General features: G+C 39.0%; 3 protein-coding genes across 18 annotated transcripts in view; 2 read left to right on the top strand and 1 right to left on the bottom strand.

Moving 5' to 3' along the window:
• ift22 (intraflagellar transport 22 homolog (Chlamydomonas)) overlaps window positions 1–1,620 on the bottom strand; it is a 38,050-nt gene extending 36,430 nt beyond the window's left edge. For 13 of the 15 annotated variants that reach the window (XR_013304074.1, XR_013304080.1, XR_013304073.1 and 10 more), the window contains exons 1-5: window positions 1,386–1,618; window positions 1,135–1,217; window positions 762–848; window positions 479–681; window positions 227–403 (exon numbers count right to left, since the gene is read on the bottom strand). Coding sequence is in view for 1 of the 15 variants with exons in the window: in XM_077614432.1 (XP_077470558.1) it covers window positions 255–403; window positions 479–681; window positions 762–848; window positions 1,135–1,217; window positions 1,386–1,424 (561 nt within the window). In the remaining 14 variants the exon portion in view is untranslated. Of the gene's footprint in view, window positions 1–226; window positions 404–478; window positions 682–761; window positions 849–1,134; window positions 1,218–1,385 lie in introns of all 15 variants that reach the window. The other 2 variants (XR_013304084.1, XR_013304085.1) reach the window with 2 other exon arrangements.
• Window positions 1,621–1,740: 120 nt separating this feature from the next.
• Window positions 1,741–14,297, top strand: odf2a (outer dense fiber of sperm tails 2a). 2 transcript variants are annotated; one of them, XM_077616113.1, is made up of 17 exons: window positions 1,741–1,822; window positions 2,125–2,293; window positions 2,799–2,919; window positions 2,988–3,119; window positions 3,419–3,493; window positions 3,617–3,688; window positions 4,259–4,375; window positions 5,257–5,442; window positions 5,525–5,613; window positions 6,548–7,082; window positions 8,105–9,214; window positions 9,659–9,763; window positions 10,831–10,989; window positions 11,836–11,936; window positions 12,003–12,216; window positions 13,435–13,527; window positions 13,610–14,297. In XM_077616113.1, the coding sequence occupies exons 2-17, from the start codon at window positions 2,130–2,132 to the stop codon at window positions 13,775–13,777; spliced, it is 3,441 nt and encodes a 1,146-aa protein (XP_077472239.1). In that variant the 5' UTR covers window positions 1,741–1,822; window positions 2,125–2,129; the 3' UTR covers window positions 13,778–14,297. The 2 variants fall into 2 exon arrangements, with proteins under 2 accessions (XP_077472239.1, XP_077472240.1); XM_077616114.1 differs by lacking the exon at window positions 10,831–10,989.
• Window positions 14,298–14,743: 446 nt separating this feature from the next.
• bcl10 (BCL10 immune signaling adaptor) lies at window positions 14,744–17,659 on the top strand. The gene is made up of 3 exons (XM_077615544.1): window positions 14,744–15,033; window positions 15,675–15,963; window positions 17,040–17,659. The coding sequence occupies exons 1-3, from the start codon at window positions 14,983–14,985 to the stop codon at window positions 17,453–17,455; spliced, it is 756 nt and encodes a 251-aa protein (XP_077471670.1). The 5' UTR covers window positions 14,744–14,982; the 3' UTR covers window positions 17,456–17,659.
• The last annotated feature ends 1,336 nt before the right edge of the window (window positions 17,660–18,995 follow it).

The raw sequence follows: 18,995 nt of genomic DNA, 5'->3' as shown, positions 1-18,995 counted from the left end.
CTTTGTTAATAGATGGCGAATTAGAAGAAATAAAACATTTTTTCCAATCCAATATCCTGTTTTTGCAGTTTTTTCAGAGGGTTGGAACGAATTAATTTGTTTTTAGTTCATTTCAATGGGAAAGGTTTGCTCGAGTTACGAAAAGCTCGACATACGATCTCAATCCTGGCACGGATTAAAATCGTATGTCGAGGTACCACTGTATTTATATATCGTACAGCACTACCTGGCAAGTATTTTAGAAGGTCTTGCTGCTACGTTATGATGGACATCTCCTCTTGCTCCCGGCTTTCCGAAAGTGTATTTACGACCTTTCCCAAGTATCTGCAGAAAGCTCTCCTCAGGTCCTCAGGTTCTTCCTCCATTTCAGAATGTACAAGTGTGAGCCTGTTTAGCTGCGAGGCTATGATAAAAAAATGAGAGATGAAGTGTAGTTTGTCATATAAAAAGGTTTAAATCTTTTTTAAAGAAGAATCACCTAAAGGGAGTCGACCTTCTTCTATTGCGCTGCCAGGTTTGTGGTGCGCAATGAGGAGACACTGGCTGTCTTGCAAGACCTGTGAGGCGATGAACATGGAATGCCATGTCTCGATTTCTTTCAGGTGACTGGGAACGTCGGGATTAAAAACGATGACCACACCGCCGCAGTCCTTAGTGAGCGCGGGCCAGCATGACTCAAACCTGGAATCAAAGGGAGATGGTTAAACGCATTTGAATGCCGAAAATGAAGTGGAATTTAGTTTTTTTTTCATCAAACCCACTTGAAGTCCCCAGAACAATCCCATAGTTCCACTTCACATGATTTCATGTCACCACAGCCATCCAGTTGTGATTCAAATTCCAGTATCCTTCAAACAACCCCCACAAAACATACATTATCGCAACATGAGTATCATGTTATTGTTATTCTGGCAAGTCAGCATGAATTCAATTATTTGTACTTTATTTATTGTTGTCGTATTTACAATTGGATTGGATTGGATAACTTTATTCATCCCGTATTCGGGAAATTTCATTGTGACAGTAGCACGAAAAGGCATAGTTATAAGTTAGTTAGACAGTACAGTCAAAGGCCGCAGAACAACAAAGCAAAAGCAAAAAGTGCTGTAATAATAATTGTCCTGTAATTTGTACCTGACTCCTTGTGTAGGTCTGTATTCGCCTCCCACATTTTCTGTTGCGTCCGAAAGAAAATTTGCTAGCACGGTTTTCCCACTCTGAAATAGTAGGTATGTATTACAATCAAATAAATGTGACAGGAACACTACAAGAACGGTAAACATTGAAGTGCTGAATCGCCATTTTGTCTTTTTTTCCTCTCACTAAACACGTCTTTGAACCAACAGCTATACTACACGGTTACAAGTGTGTGTGTAATTACTTACCTCATTTGGACCAATTAGGAGTATTTTCGCTTTAAACATTGTCGTGTTGAGGTTCTAACGCTGGTGGCTGCCTAGATAACTGAGAGTTAAACCATAAATACGCGTTTGCAAGTACCTTTAAAGCGGTTGAGCAGTTTAAATATGAATATAATAACGCACTTTTTATCTTTGTGTGCTTTTCTGTTAGCTGAGCCCGAAACTATCAACATCCGGTTAGTCTCTATGGTTGCTGCCAATGGCTGCCTTGCTCAAAATTCATTGGCTATTGTCAAACGTGTTCCCTAGGAAACCGCCTACTTTAACTTCAATGTAGCGAATCAATGGCGAGAGAAGGTTTTGACGCCAGACCAAAACTAGCCAATCAGCATCCAATGACCGCGAATAAGCGAGGGGGCGGGCGTTTTGGGGTATTCGCCGGACGATACCAAACCGAAGCAGTAAGTAATATTTTTATTAATAAATAATAACACTCTCTCGAGTATTTAATTGGCCCGACGCTATAGCTGAACTCTTCGTGCTTTTGCGTGATAGAAACGAAATAATAAACGTCACAAAGAGGGTGTTTATGCCACGCATCCCTGACAACACCAAGACGACAAACGCTAAGCCAAGCTAAAACAAAAAAACATGTATATGCGTATATATATTCGCGCCGAAAGACGCTTAGCCATAATTAATGGCTGTAATTAAAATGTTTAGTATATTCGTAACTTCTCCATTATTGTTGCACCAATGACAGGTATTATGTGTCCCGAGGACGAACGGCAGAGCCAACCTCTTGGCTGCGGCTCCTCGGCAAAACTGGGTGTAACTCTAACTTGTGGAAATTTGGACGGCTCTCATGAGGTTACAAAGACCATCTGGACCAGCACCGGACTTAACAGAACCCCACAAGTTGAAATCCATTGGTAAAAACCACACTAGTACTCAAATGACTTCTGTTTCATGGCACCGCAGCCACAAACGGCACGTAAATAAAGCAGTAATCCCTCGAACATCGCGGATATTGTAGACCAGACATGGCCGTGATAATCAAAAAACCGCAAAGTAAGATTACCCCTATTTTTACTACCACACCACATGTTTTTGCGCCTATACAACAGTACAACAAAAGTAAAATTATTAAGAAGTATTTATTAAATATTACAGTTATAAGCATATGAAAAGACTAATGTATTAATATCTAAATATTATATATATATATATATATATATATATATATATATATATATATATATATATATATATATATATATACAACTGTAAAAACTTTAAATACTGTACTCACAGTGAAAATAGTTCCTCTCCACTTGATATAAATATAAAAAAACTGGTTAATGGGAGTTTGGTCTACATTAGTCGCAAAATTCGAGGGATTACTGTAATTTTTCTCAATGTGCTATCACCACCCAGTCCGTGCAATGTCGAGGAGAAAGACAAAGGCTTCGGATCGTTCGTGAAGAGATTGATGGAGGCTGAAGGCGCCATCGTCATCGCGGCAGCACAGCTGGTGTCGTTTCAAGACACCGTGAGGGTGGGTCTTCACTCCAGCCGGGTGGGGGATTGCAAACAACTCATTTTTCCACTTCTGCTGTGGCACAGGATGCAAAATTGACTGCGGCCAACAGACAGTACCTGGTGAAGCAGAAGGGAGTCTTGCTACAGAAAATGGAGGACTTTCGGGAAATCAACCAGATTGTGCGACAAAAGCTGAACCTGCTTATGGATGACGAGGTTAGTTCTCATACAGGTGATCTTAACCCTTTAATTCAGGGATGTCCAAACTATTGCGCCATGCCAAGGGTCTATTATCCTGTGGCCTACATTCTGTTGCACATATCATCTTTGACATTAGAGGGAGCTAGTCGCTGAAACAGCACCTCTTAGCTAAGCAGATTTAGTTTTTACATCAATTCTCTTTGTTCTCCAAAGTTTGTTTAGCAAGCACATTTATTTTGGTGTATAAAACGTTCATTGGGGAGAAAAGTTTGAACACCCCTGCTTTAATGTAATATTGTTTTCTTTTTAACCAGACGGATCGCTTCGATGCCAGCAACAAAATTGATGCTTTGCTGAACAAAATCCTACAGATGGAACGTGAAAATGAGGTGCGTTATGTGATAAAAGCAAACATACTAGAAACACTTTTAGTTAGTCAAGAAGGAATGTCACAATATTTGCGACCATATAGAGTCGAATAACGCCAAATCTTGGGTCTAATTCTTCTTCAGCTACTAAAAGGCGACCTTGGTGTCACAGAAAGAAGAGCAGAAGAACTTATGCATCTACAGCAAAAAGAGCAGGCGAGTATTTGTGACATGGTCGTCAAATCATCACCACAAGTAGGCATGCACGATATATTCTTTTCCCCAAATAAGCTTTAGGCCACATGTGTCAAAGTGGCGGCCCGGGGGCCAAATCTGGCCCGCCGCATCATTTTGTGTGGCCCGGGAAAGTAAATCATGAGTGCCGACTTTCTGTTTTAGGATCGAATTAAAATGTATATTAAATGTCCAGATTTTCCCCCTTTTAAATTAATAATTGTAATTTTTTAATCCATTTATTTCTGTGTTTTTAGTTCAAAAATCATTTTGTAAAATCTAAAAATATATTTTAAAAAAGCTAAAATAAACATTGTTTTAGATCTATAAAAACTGAATATTCAGGGCTTTTAATCCAGTTCTTTTAATCAATTTATTTTTTTAAATCAAAATATTATATCTAAAATGGTCCGGCCCACGTGAAATCAAGTTGACGTTAAAGCGGCCCGCCAACCAACCCGAGTCTGACACCCTTGCTTTAGGCAGTCAAAGGGTTAAAAATGAGAATTTTACTGGTAATATTTTGCCGTGACAAATTCCCAATGATTGCAGGAGAACATCAAGAGTGCTCTGAACATAGCAAAGTCTGCAGAAGGCACCCGAGCCCGTATCCAGGGGCAGCTTCGCAACAAGGAGGCGGAAAACAATCGACTGACAGTACAAGTGCGGGTAAGCCGACCTGAATCAGCCAGGGGTCGGGAACCTACGGCTCGCGAGCCATATGCGGCTCTTCTGGTGGGTACATATGGTCCTCCGCTAACCTGTAAGCTAAAATATGGAAATGTTGACCCTTTAAAAATAGTCAGTGTCCCAATTTTGTATGAAAGATGTGAGGAAAAATATAAGGAAATAATTTATTAATGTCTTAAAATAAATAAAACATATAAAAATGTGCCCTCGCCGCCGAAATATCTCCCTCCGCGGCGCTATAGATGTAATACCCGTATTTGTCCAGCAGATGGCGGCATGAGCTGGTTCTACCAGGGCCGAAAGCCGTCCACTTTGTAATAAATTTTTTACTTTTACGTGTGCCCTGTGTGTGTAAAAATATGTGCCACGTTGTATTTGTAGTTTTAAATCGCTTAATAAGGGGAATTCCAAATAATTGGGGGATTTCGTAACTTGGATATTTTTCATAATTTGAGTCACTCATTTGCATATAAAATATTTCGTAACCTGAAACTTTCGTACCTAGAGGCATTCGTAAGTAGAGGTATGACTGTATATTGTTATAATCATATATTTCAGATGTACTGTCATTATTTTGTGTATAGAAAAATAATTTTCTGTTTAAAAAAGTCTTTTTTCAAACTTGAAAAAGACGGGGTCGTCTTATATTCGGGCCAATACGGTATACTCATTGATTAGCAACAGTGTGTCAATATTATTATTTTTTTAAATGAGATACTTATTGTACTTTAAAAGTGTTTAAATGACTGCATTTGGGTTTGCTTTTACATTCTGAATATGGCTCTTAAAGAATTATATTCAAAAATATGAATTGTTCAAAGCTCTCGCGGTCAAAAAAGTTCTAACATGTCATTTTCTAGACTCTAGAGCGATCCTCGACTCAACACAAGAGCCAGGTAGACGACTTGAAATCCAATCTGTCGGCTTTGACGGAGCAGACGTCGCAGGAGAAGGATGCCCTCAAGAAGGCCTCGCGGCTGCACAAGCAAAAAGCCGAGCGAATGGAGGCCGCCGTCAACAAATGCTGCTGCGAGCTAAAAGAAAAGGTGACACCAAAAGCCGTCCATTGGCTTTTCCCTTCAGAAAGACTCTAGTTTTTTTTCTTCTTCTTCTTTTGCACCCTATCAGGACATGCAACTGTCAACACTCCAAGAAAACAAAGATCAGCTGACCAAGGAGAATCAAAAACTGAAAGCTCAAGTGGAGTTCCTGCAAAAGTAGGCTGACTACAGACAGTATAATATAACATTTTCATTTTAAAATCTTTAGTTTTTTCTTCTGTGATGGAGCCATTGTGATATTTGCGCATTTGTAAGAATGCTAGCTTGCTTCTGTTTATGCGCTCTATGCTAATTGTCAAAAATTTTCAGAAAAAAATTGAAGGACACAAAAGGCCAAATTTAATCCTAATTTATTTGGTAAACTGCGGATCAGAATTGGGTAAAAATAATCGAGTTTTTTAAATGCTTCTATTTATTTATTTTTAAATATTCACTAATGGGCTGCCATGGATAGATTTTGACCGCTAGGGGGCCCTACATAATGAAACATGATCAGTCAATGCCAGCCTTGCAAGTTTGAGTTTGATTTATTTAATAGAGTCACAAAACATATTAATGAACATATACATGTTAATGAACATAAATATGTAAATATAGGGGCCCAGCGGTTAAGTGGTTAGCGGGTCAGCCTCACAGTTCTGAGGTCCTGGGTTCAAATCCAGGTTGGTCCACCTGTGTGGAGTTTGCATGTTCTTCCCGGGCCTGCGTGGGTTTTCTCCGGGTACTCCGGTTTCCTCCCACATTCCAAAAACATGCATGCTAGGCTAATTGGATGCTAAATTTGCCCCTAGGTATGAGTGTGAGCGTGAATGGTTGTCTTGTCTCCTTGTACCATGCGATTGGCTGGCCACCAATTCAGTGTGTCCCCCGCCTCTGATTCAGCTGGGATAGGCTCCAGCACCCCCCGCGACCCTAGTGAGGATAAGCGGTTCAGAAAATGAATGAATGTACAATTTTGTCGAAATGCAATCGATGTATAGAACTTTAAATGCATTAGTGAATGAAGATAGTGAGTGAGTGGTATAAGGATTTTTTTTTAATTGCAATTTTTTTGAACTGATACTATATGTCTAACTTTTTATACTTAAAGGCAAGTAACCGTTTTCCTGGTGAAGCGGCAGAAGGAGACGGAGCGGCATCCGGCTATGGCGAAAGACAACGAATGGGAGAAGGAGTGGGAGGAGAAAATGAAGGACAGGAAAGACGAGGAGGAGAAATGGGAAGAAATGATGAACGAGAAGAAGGAACAAGAGGAGAAGGATTGGGACGAGAAGATGAACGAAAGAAAAGAACAAGAGGAAAGGGAATGGGAGGAGAGGATGAAGGGAAGAGACGAGCAAGAGATGAAGAAATGGGAGGAAATGCTCAATGAACAGAAGCGCCAAGAGGACAAGGACATTGGGACAGGGGAAGACTACAGAAAGGGAGAGCTGAAGAATAGGGAGAGGGAAAGGGAAAGGAGGAGATCGCTGAGGGCCACGGACGACGGCTCGGATAGGGAGGAGTGGCAGGACCAGAGGGTGGAGAAGTATGAGACCAACGCGCGACTCAACGATATGACGCAGCAGCTGGAGAGACTCAAAGTGGAAAAGGAACAGTACAGCGCCAGTAACGCCACGCTCAAGGTTCAAATATTTAAAATTTGCTACGATACGCGGGGTCGCTTTTTTGCTCTAGGCCAAGGGTGTCAGACTCGGGTTGGTTCGCGGGCCGCTTTAACGTCAACTCGATTTCACGTGGGCCGGACCATTTTAGATATAATATTTAGATTTTTTTTAATAAATGGATTAAAAGAACTGGATTAAAAGCCCTGAATATTCAGTTTTTTATAGATCTAAAACAATGTTTATTTTAGCTTTTTTAAATATATTTTTAGATTTTACAAAATGATTTTTGAAATAAAAACACAGAAAAAAATGGATTAAAAAATGACAATGATTGATTTAAAAGGGGGAAAATCAGGAAATATAATATACATCTATTCGCTTCATTTTAATTTGATCCTAAAACAGAAAGTCGGCACTCATCATTTACTTTCCCAGGCCACACAAAATGATGCGGCAGGCCAGATTTGGCCCCCGGGCCGCCTCTTTGACACAGGCTCTAGGCAATGTGGGCGAGCGACTAGGGCGCAATCAATTTGTGGGCGCACTAGAGCACAAAAACAAAAAAAAAGTTTTTTTTTTTCATTAATATTATAAGTTGACTGAAGATGGGGTGTCAGACGTGCATTGTTCTGACAGAATTAAATTCTTTAATTTTTTTTTGACAAGAGCGCCGCAAAATGAGAATTTTGCGACTTTTGTGATCAACTGCACTTTGTTTAATTTCCTATCCGCAATCTCAATCTCACTCGCCCCCCGCCGTCAAAACGGTATCGTCAATGAGTGAATAAGGAACCTTAAAATGACCCAAAATTAAACTGGAAATTACCATTTTGAATCGATAAATTGAATATTTGAACAGAAGATACTTTTTTTTTTTTAAATGACGATTATAATGAACTTGTTTTAGCAATATGACAGATTAAGGCAACAAATATAACAGAACTTCTACTCGCCCTGGAAATGTGGGCAGACATACAAATATTTTGATAAAAATGTTAGACCAAAAATAGCCTCTTTACGTTTTTTTGTGCTTATTGCAGATGTCCATTGCTAAGTTGGAGAAGCAGCTGGCCGAATCTGAGGCGGACTTAGTCAAACAGAAGACTTTGTCAAGTGAGAAGGACAGAAAAATTGAACTTCTGCTGGGTGACCCCGAGATGACCTCCATCCAAGAAAAGCGCTTGTCCAGCGAAAAGGACCCAGAAGTCGAAGTCCGGCTCGATAAAACTGAAACGCCGTTGGTCCGAGACGACATTTTACCAAGTGAAACGGACCAAAAACTTGGCGAACATGAGGGAACGTCGGTTCGACTCAAGAGCCCAGAAGTTGAACTGCATCTCGATAAAAGTAAAACTGCCTTGGTCCAAGAAAACACTTTCTCAGGTGAAAATGGTGAAAAACTTGAACTACAGCTTGATGAACGTGAGACCCATGAAAAGAATCGGTCGCCTGAAAAGGACAAAACAACTGAACAGCAGCTCGCTGAAATCGAGACGACACCGGTCCAAGAAAAGAAGGCGTCGAGTGAAACGGATCCAGAAGTTGAACCGCAGCCTGCTAAAAGTGAAACGGCGCAAGTCCGAGTGAAGCGTTTGTCAAACGAAGCGGACCCAGAAGTTGAACCGCAGCCTGCTGAAAGTGAGACGGCGCAAGTCCGAGTGAAGCGTTTGTCAAACGAAGCGGACCCAGAAGTTGAACCGCAGCCTGCTGAAAGTGAAACGGCGCAAGTCCGAGTGAAGCGATTGTCAAACGAAGCGGACCCAGAAGTTGAACCGCAGCCTGCTGAAAGTGAGACGGCGCAAGTCCGAGTGAAGCGTTTGTCAAACGAATCGGACCCAGAAGTTGAACTTCAGCCCGCGAAGTTGGTCCAAGAAACGAGGACGCCCAGTGAAGAAGACCTAGACGTTGGACTACAGCTTGCTGAACTCGAGAGGACGTTGGTCCAAGAAAAGAGAACCTCCGGTGAAAAGGACCCAGAAGTTGAACTCCAGCTTACTGGACACGAGGGGACGTTGGTCCAAGACAAGACAGCGTCTAGCGAAAATGACCCAGAAGTTGAACTGAAGCTTGCTGAAAGTGAGAAGGCGCTGCTCCGAGAGAAGAAGGCGTCCAGTGAAAAAGACCGAAATGTGGAACAGTTGCAAAACCAGGTTTGTATAGTAAAAATTTTCAAAATCTGATTCATCATCAGATTCACCAAACAATTGATTCAATTATTTGTTTACCTGGAACAACTTTTTTTTTTACCCCTACTCTTACCGCCATAAACTTGCCGAAGGCTATTTGGAGCAGGCTGGCTTTTGTAAAAGAAGGTAGATTATCGCCACCTGGCGGACAAAGACATATTTTACGTCTGCCATTATACATAATGGCTACAGAGGGGACTTTTTCGCCAGCAGAGGGCAATGTTTCGCTGGGATTTGTGTATAACGCGCACCCGAACTTTGCTAAAGTTTTTTTGTTACAAAATTTTGAGCGTTATACTCGAATAAATACGGTAGATTCGATTTAGATTTTCTATCCACGATTGTATGCATTTTCTCTGCTAAACTTTTCAAGAGATGGATTGTTTGAATTGTTTGTTTTCTTTTAAGGTTGCAACGCTTGAAGCCGAGTTGAACAAATTTCGGCTCGAATACAAAAATGTGTCGAAGGAGCTTCATCGAGTGCAAGTTGAAGAAGCTTCAAAAGTTAAAACGGTAACTTTTTCTTTTCCATGTGTTTGCCCCGATACACCCGACGATTGGATAGCGTACCTCGCTTCTCGTTCTTGGCTAGCTAGACGAGCAAAACAATTCATACAAAGTATATTAACAAATCATCAGATTTCAAGAAATAGTCTTACAGTCGCTTGTTGACGGCAAGAAAAACGTAAAAGACAAAGAATGGCCAAAATTCAGGTGCATTTCACTGAAATTAGAAGATAACATTATGTCTTGTGCAAAGGAGAAATAGCTAACACACTAGCATAGCATGTCTACGATTGTCAACAAGATGTATGAAAGTTAGCTAACATAACAAAAACAAAGAATGGCCAAAATTGAGGTGCATTTAACTGAAATGAGAAGATAATATAACAGAATATGTATAGTGCAAAGGAGAAATAGCTAACATACTAGCATAGCATGTCTACAATTGTCAACAAAAAGTATGAAAGTTAGCTAACATAAAGACAAAGAATGTCCAAAATTGAGGAGCATTTCATTGAAATTAGAAGATAATATAAGAGAATATGTCTCGTGCAAAGGAAAAATAGCTAACATTAGCATAGCATGTCTACGATAGTAAATAAGATGTACGAAAGTTAGCTAACAAGATAATATAACAGAAAATGTATAGTGCAAAGGAGAAATAGCTAAGATTAGCATAGCATGTCTACGATTGTCAACAAGAAGTACGAAAGTTAGCTAGCATGACATAGCAAGTAATGACTTGGTTAGCCGTACCTGTAAGTGCTCTTTCAATGATTTTAATGAACACATAGTAACTAATTAAGTGCTTTAACTCACAACTCACTGGCTAACCCGAGCTAACAAAAGTCAACTACGTTTACTATCTTACGCACACTTAATCCTTATTGATATTTATGATAACCGTAGCATTGTTTTGTATCATTCAAAGGCTGTCCTTCGTTAGCAGAGCAACAACAACGCAACAGTATGTTTTGCTTTGTTTGTTTGTTTTCCTTTCTGGGATACTTTGAAGCTATGCTAGCCACAGTCGCAGTAGCCAGGTTTGATTCCACTTTAGTCCAACGTTCTATCAGGTGAGGGAGGATCTGCAGGCCCGAGTGGAAGAGATGCAGAAATTGAGCAAAACGTTGAGGGAGGCTGAGATCAAGCTGCTGCGATGCCAAGAGAATCTGCGAACCTCCGAGTCCAAGTGCTCGGAGAAGTCAGACGCCATTGAGAAGCTGCAGTCCGAGGTGTGCGCTTAGGGAGGGTTCAAACCGCAGGGATTTATTCGGGTGATCTAAATCACCCAGTGGAACTTTGAACAAAGAGTATTTTTTTTAAAAGGTCATTTTGATTTCAATTTTTAACTATAGGAAAGGCAATTTTAATGTTGATGTATATAGCACAATTCAATAGAAGGTCATTCAAAGTGGAGCATGGAAATCAATATAAACTAATAAAAAGATCCATAGTCAGACTATTAAAGAGAGTTAACAACAGGAAATGGACATAAGACACAAGAAAATGGATAAAATGTCGTGGGTGGAAATTTTAACCAAATGGGAAAAAATTATGATTGCAAGTAAATCGATATTTTTGTCGAATAGTAATTTTGTTTAGGAATTTTAATATTTTAAATAACATAACTATACAATTTTGAATTGCCAAAATGTTGTAATAAGTACCTTTTAATACAATTTTAACATTTAACACAAAATCAGTAAATTTGACTTCAATTTTATCATGATTTAAATTCATGAATAAGAACAATATAAGCAGATGATACTGAAGAGACCATTTTATATATTTCATATTCAAGTATACCAATTCATATTATTTAAAATAAAAAAAATAAAAGTTGATTATTTTTCAAATTGGCAAGAAGTCATGCCAATATTAAAAAAAAAAATTTTTAATAAGTACAATGTTATAGAAACTTATCTCGACTTGAAATATGTGAACACAGTTAAATAATTTTGCTAGATGATTATATTATAACAAGAAAAAATCTTGTTAAGAATGTCATTGGCTAGTCTAATCATCAACCTTTAAAAATAAAACCAAAATAAACCATTGACATGTTTGAACATCTCCAGCTGCAGACCCGAGACAATTTGGTGAAATCGGCCGGGGAGCTCCAAGCGTCGGCTGAAGAAACCAGTTCCAAACTTCGCGAGCAAGTGGACACCCTGCAAAAGTAAGACCCCACCAAACCGCAAATTTGACTTTGGTCCAAATCTGATAATCCTCACTGGCCATTTAGGCAGTTGGAACAGCTGAGCCAAGAGAAACTGGAGCTGGAACAGAAGCTGGAGGCCAAAGAAGAAGCTCTTCGCGACAGCAACCGGCAATTTGAAGAACAGCGCGCCCGGTGGTCGGGACTGGAACGCCAGCTGGAGCAACAGGCGTCCGAAGCCCAAACGCTGAATCGGGAGCTAGCTCAATGCTCAGCCGAAAATGGGAATTTGAAAGAACAGGTACGTGCCTTGTGGACGGGTGCTCAGTGCACGTGACTGTAATACCTCAATCAATCAATTGGCTACACTGTTTTCCACAGTACCGTATTTGCCACACTATAAAGCGCAACCAAAAGACTGACAATTTTCGAAAAGCCTTATAGTCACCTTATAATCTGGTGCGCCTTATATATATATCGATCAATATTGGTTCATCATTGTATGAAATTCCCTTTAGCGTAGCTCCACCCACTACTACTTACTATTCCTACTATTACAACTCCATCTAGTGCAAATGTATCAAAGTGGCGGCCCGGGGGCCAAATCTGGCCCGCTGCCTCATTTTGTGTGGCCCGGGAAAGTAAATCATGAGTGCCGACTTTCTGTTTTAGGATCAAATTAAAATGAAGAGTATAGATGTATATTACATTTCCTGATTTTCCCCCTTTTAAATCAATCATTGTCATTTTTTAATCCATTTTTTCTGTATTTTTTGTTCAAAAAACATTTTGTAAAATCTAAAAATATATTTAAAAAAAGCTAAAATAAACATTGTTTTAGATCTACAAAAAAACTGAATATTCATGGCTTTTAACCCAGTTATTTTAATCCATTCATTAAAAAAAATCTAAATATTATACCCGAGTCTGACACCCTTTATCTAGTGGTGGGGTGTCAAACTCGGGTTGGTTCACGGGCCGCATTAACTCGATTTCTTGTGGGCCGGACCATTTTAGATATAATATTTAGATTTTTTTTTATTGGATTAAAATAACTGGATCAAAAGCCCTAAATATTCATTTTTTATAGATCTAAAACAATGTTTATTTGAGCTTTTTTCTCTCTTAGTAAGAGAAAACGTCTTTTAATCATTTATTTTTCACTTCACAAGGAAACAATATTTTTTGATTGTGTTCAATATGAAAGTAGAAAACAAAAAAATATTTTTATATATTTATTTTTAGATTTTACAAAATGCTTTTTGAATTAAAAACACACCAAAAAATTGATTAAAAAAATTGCAATTTTTTTGTACACATTTATACTCCCTATTAAAATCAATGGATATGGAGGAGAAAATTGTGAATTGGGGCGGCTTATATGCGAGAAATTGTCAAATTCAACCATTCTAAGGCAATTTTAAGGGTGCTCCGGCTTATACGCGGATGCAGCTAATATGCGAGAAAATACTGTACTTACAATCTAACTTAATTGATGAATATAATATTATATCCTCAGGTGAAAAACGCCAAAGATAAAGCTTTCTCCAAAGAAGTCGCCCTGGAGAAAAGTGTCAAAGAGCTGAGGCTCGTCCGTCAGAGCCGGTTGGCGGTGAGTCGCGACTTCCCGCTCGCCTTTGCGCCGCTAAATCCATTTTCAATTCTATCGCAAATCATTTTCTGCGCCCGATCAGTCGGAGAATCGGTTGCAGGCACGGGTGAAGGAGTTGCAGTTGAGCTTGGACAAGTGTGAAAGACACCGGAAGAGCATTCAGAACTACGTGGATTTCCTCAAAACCTCTTACATTATGATATTTGAAGACCAAATCTCCACATGTTGGTCCTCCAATTTCATGAAATGACAGCATACTTTTCAGAAAGTGATTTTTTGTTTTTCGAAATTGAAATATCCGCATGGAAGCCATTTTTTGCCTCATATTTCCGAGGTTCAGATTCCGATTCTTGTTCTCGCAAGAGTTTCCTGGTTCTAAAAACAGGCATGTTCATTGAAGACCTAAAAATGTCCATGTCAAGGCTTTTTTTGTCTAAAGTCATCGATTAATTGAACCCAATTGAAGTAGATTACATAATCAATGCTATAAAAAATGCAGGATAGCGACCACAAGGATTTTTGATTCAATCAACAATAGTTTGATGTCACAAAAATGTCAGCAATTCTAAGGGGAGCTATTTTATCAATACATTTTTAGAATGGTTAATTGTAAAGATTTCTTGCAATCGGATGTCGGTCAAGATTTCTTGTTGTTCTTCGAGTATCTCAAAATCTGTGCGTGCCTGATTGGAATTAAATATTTATTGTGTTGTGGGCGACACATTGTGCGGTGAATAAAGGGAAGCGAAACTATGTTTGGTAAAGCAAAACCTTTCCTGTACAGAATTTAAAAAATGAAAAAAGTGTCTTATTTCTTGAGTCTTCCGTTCCTTACACAAATACTATATAAACAAAGACCATCTCCCAAAATAGGCATTTTCAGAGACCCATATTGGTAATTGATTCCAAATTCAACCCCACTCTCAGTCATGAAAGTGTCCATATTATGAGTTATTTTCATAAATTTGGTCTAAATTGTAAAATTAAAAAATCTAGGATGTGCGGGTTTATATCCACTAGGGAAACACAATTAAAAAACGATTATAGTATGATCTATCTAATTAAGAATTCAATTTAAACTTCAAATAGTATAGAACTTAAGCAGGGATATTTCGCAGTTAAAACAACAAAAAATAACAGCGTGTGTTGTGAAACAGCGACATCCTTTTACTGTGTCAGAATATTGTACTGCATATAATTTTGGCGTGACGTCAGATTTTAGTGGCTCGCGTTGACGTGAACTTTACAGACCAGGAAGTACTACTAGCTTAAACAATACTTTTACTTAAACTTTAAAGATATCGGCGAATACTCTAGTTTAACTGCGAAATACAAATTCACAACTTGAACGTATATTTTGTTGCGGAAACGGGACGGAAGTAACTAAATGTCGAAGTTAGTTTAGCGTCCTTTCGCTTTTACCAGAACACCTGGACTACTTTAATTATCGCGAGGATGGATGTTCCTCAACTCACCGAAGATGAAATGGCCGAGATAAAAAAAGACGTAAGTACATCAAGTCGCCTCCAAAAATGACCATTTAGCATATTGCATTTAAACTAAACGTCGTGTTTGTGTATTTGTGGTCAGCAAAGTGAATTTGTAACCCTCCGAAGACGACTAACTAATACAGTCGTCGTCGTGTGTGTGTTTGTGTTCAGTCAAATCAACGTAAAACGCACAATAATGCTATTTTTAAGGCCAAAATATGTACAGGTTACAATATTAGTTACACCTGAACGGCCACCACGCAATTATACGTGCTAGCATAGATTAAAATACCTTTTAAGTACTTTTTTAAAGGCGTACTTTAGTCATTTGAGCTACACACAAGCTAGCGCTATCTATATGCGTGTGACAATAGCATGCTTATGAATGGGACGTCCATAAATGTTGTTTATAGGTCATTAAAAGTCAAGACTAAATATCTTTTAGTACACTGTATTTACACACCACCGAAATAATAGTTCATTCTTGGAAAAGGTCTTGCAAAATTATACCAATGAAGTGTCGTAGTGCACTCATAAAATAAAATATAGTAAATTACTCATTCGTGCAAAATAAAACAGTTAAGGTAAGGTCTCGTGTAAATGCATTTTCGTAATGATCCGATCAAGTGAATCTAAAAGTGGGTGTTCTCCTTTCAGGTGCTGACCCGCATGCGACACTACCTCTGCGAAAAGATCCGGGCGCGATGCCACCTGGATTACCTGCGTTCTCGCCGCATCCTGACGCGAGACGACGCCGAGGAGATCAACAGCAAGAACACGCAGACCGGCCGGACGGGCTGGTTGCTGGACATTCTCACCGAGAACCCGAGGGGCCTCGACGTCCTGATCGACTCCATCCGGGAGCTTCGCTCTCAAAACTTTGTGATTCACAAAATCACCGACGAGGTGCAGAAAGCCAAGAATGAGAAGCTGGAGTCTCTCAGAGGTGAGCCGTATCTTACTGAAAACCCTTGTGGGCATCCGGATGGGATCAAATCAAGCCGTTCCAACGGTTTTCAAGCTTTGTACCTTGGTACCTCGACATACGAGCAAATTGAGATACGAGTAAAATTTCGGGCAAATATTTATCTTGAGATACAAGACACATTTTGATATACAAGCACACAGCGGATGTGAGAGGCTACTCATAAGAACATCATGGCCACTGTTTCGGGTCGCAACTCCCTCGTGTAATGTCTCTACGAGCACTGGGCGGAGCCTTGCATTTTTTCAGTGTTTTTTCCCCCGTTAGCCAGTGCGAATGGCGGAGCGATCGCTAATACGAGAGGAGTATATACTACTTCATGTTGGCAAGTGGTCGTGCGTTATCCTATTGTGAGGACATTTGTGTGCATCATTTTGGAAATATTTTGAATGGAAGACAAAAGCAAACAACCCTCGTTAGGTTGTGTCTGAAAGTCAGGGTGGAGGCGGGGCCAATAGAGCCAACCGAGAGAAGAAAGCTATCACAATTTAAAACAAAATTAGAATTATGTTTAGTGTAAGGTTAGATTAAACTTATTTTTGAGTGTTTGCATCGTAATCCAAGTTCATAAAAATTTGTTTATGTTAAGTTACGAGCGCATTGCCGTGCAAAAACTCACCCCTCTCTCTCTCTCCCCCCTCCGCGAAATCCGTCTAATTTTAGTACTATTAAACACATTGTATTACTATTAAACCTCTAGTTGTGTTACTTTGTTAATAGATGGCGAATTAGAAGAAATAAAACTTTTTTTCCAATCCAATATCCTGTTTTTGGGTTTTTTTCAGAAAGTTGGAACAAATTAATTTGTTTTTAGTTCATTTCTATGGGAAACGTTCATTTGAGTTACGAGTAAATCGACATACGAGGTCGGTTCCGGAACGCATTAAGCTCGTATCTGGAGGTACCACTGTATATAGAAACGATGATATATCGCGATACGTGTTATCGTTCGTATCACCATATCGTGAGATGACGGGTATCGTGAGCCTCGTCCTAGCTTGACCGAAGCCAATTCCGCTCTTGTTGTTGTTGTCCAGCCGCAGCTTCCAGTTCCTCGGCCGACAACAGCCTCACCCCCCCGTGCAGCAGCCAGGACCTCTCCGCTATGTTCTCCAACCAATCCACCTTGCTCTTCCGAGCCGACGGACAACGAAGCCCCTCCACTTTGAACATCGGCGCCCTGCCCAAAGTGAACTCGCTGGCAAACGGTGGCGTTCTGACCTCGGTCGGTTCCGCCGCCACCGCCACCACCTCCTCGGGTCTCCCCAGGCCGGGAGACCCGGGGGCCCCCGCGCTGCCCGAGGAGGACGAGCTGCTGCCGGAGTCGTTGCCGGAGTCGCCCTCCGAGGCCGAAGAGGCCTCGCCGGGGTCGACCGGCAGCGCAGCGGACCCCAACTTTCAACCCCTCCGCTCGCGATGTCTCACTCCTGCGGCGAACCGGAGCAACTTTTAGTAACGTAGGAATTTCGTTTAAAAAGGAGAAGCAGGTACAGGCGACATCACTAACCACAAGTTCTGCTACATTACGGCATCATTCAAATTTTACTACATTGTACACCAAAACGTGCACAAATACTGTACATGATCACTTGACCCTCATCTTTTTTTAATTGTGTGTATGTATGTGTGTATATATATATATATATATATATATATATATATATATATATATATATATATATATATATATATATATATATATATATATATGTATGTATGTATGTGTGTGTGTGTATATATACGTGTGTATATATATATACATGTGTATATATATATGTATATATATATATACACGTGTATATATATACGTGTGTATATATACGTGTATATATATACGTGTGTATATACACATATATGTGTATATATATGTATATGTGTATACATATGTATATGTGTATATATATATATATATATGTATGTGTATGTATATATGTATGTGTATATATATATATATATATATATAGATATATAGATATATAGATATATATATATAGATATATATATATATATATATATACACACATACACAGAAAAGATTGATGTTTTAAAGCAGGGGTGCCAATGTAAATATCATTTCATCTTTTTCACCCAAACTTATAAAAGATGATAGACATGTTATACTTAGGACTAGTGGCCAGATAGAAACATTATAATTTCATATCTTATCTTATCCTAAAAATGTATGTTTTTAAAACGTGGGAGTGCCTTAATAAAATTTTCAGTATTTTCTATACCAAGCTGACGTGCTTTTTTTTTTCTTTTGTATTTGGACTCCCTAGTTTCATCTCGTCACCATGGTTACTCAGAAATACAATGAAAAAAGACACTCCCAAGATATACAACTAATAAAACATTTTATTCCAAGTGCACTCTCATTTTTAGCAGAATATAATTAAAGTCAGCAAATTTTGATTGTCCAACAATATTAAAAAAAATATTAGTATGAGAAGCAAATATTGATTTGCTTGTTTAGTAGTATATTATTGCCCTGTAATTTTGACATTTTATTCAATTGTACTGGCTCATGCATAAACAGGTGCTGACATCTAGTGGCTGTTTTCATTTTTTTTTTTTTGTCTTTTACTCAGTAGGAAATTCCATAACTGAAAATGACCCATTTGTATGTAGTCATTTTAGGTGTTTTACCGTATTCAACCACACGAACGCACCGCCACTTTTGATTGGTAAGTCCTCTCTCATTATTTATACGTATGTATTCAATATTAACCTCCGGGGGGAACATTTCTGAAGATTTGTTTTTAAAAAGTAACTTTAAATGACATATTTTCATTTAATTAATCCATGTATTCAACCTGTCTTTTAGTAATACCAGTGCATTAAGGTAAAACAATAGATTACCAATAATGTAGCTGTTCTTACCACAATTTAAAACCTAATTTATTGTCATGTTGAAATCTGATACTGATTTTTACTGACTTTTAAGTGGAATTGTCGTTCTCTGTAAAGGTGGAGATAAGTTGTGTAGGAAAACC

The sequence above is a fragment of the Stigmatopora argus genome, chromosome 12 (assembly GCF_051989625.1).
Source record: "Stigmatopora argus isolate UIUO_Sarg chromosome 12, RoL_Sarg_1.0, whole genome shotgun sequence".
NCBI classification, from domain to species: Eukaryota; Metazoa; Chordata; class Actinopteri; order Syngnathiformes; family Syngnathidae; genus Stigmatopora; species Stigmatopora argus.
This window is presented reverse-complemented; position numbering and strand designations above follow the sequence as displayed.

What these genes read in the sequence shown, in the direction of transcription:
- bcl10 (XM_077615544.1), top strand. Translation starts at nt 14,983, where the DNA reads ATGGATGTTCCTCAACTCACCGAAGATGAAATGGCCGAGATAAAAAAA. An exon ending in TGGCCGAGATAAAAAAAGAC is followed by an intron (nt 15,034 to 15,674) that starts GTAAGTACATCA and finishes TTCTCCTTTCAG; the next exon opens with GTGCTGACCCGCATGCGACA. An exon ending in GAAGCTGGAGTCTCTCAGAG is followed by an intron (nt 15,964 to 17,039) that starts GTGAGCCGTATC and finishes GTTGTTGTCCAG; the next exon opens with CCGCAGCTTCCAGTTCCTCG.
- odf2a (XM_077616113.1), top strand. Translation starts at nt 2,130, where the DNA reads ATGTGTCCCGAGGACGAACGGCAGAGCCAACCTCTTGGCTGCGGCTCC. An exon ending in CAAGTGGAGTTCCTGCAAAA is followed by an intron (nt 5,614 to 6,547) that starts GTAGGCTGACTA and finishes TTATACTTAAAG; the next exon opens with GCAAGTAACCGTTTTCCTGG. An exon ending in TGGAACAGTTGCAAAACCAG is followed by an intron (nt 9,215 to 9,658) that starts GTTTGTATAGTA and finishes TTTTCTTTTAAG; the next exon opens with GTTGCAACGCTTGAAGCCGA.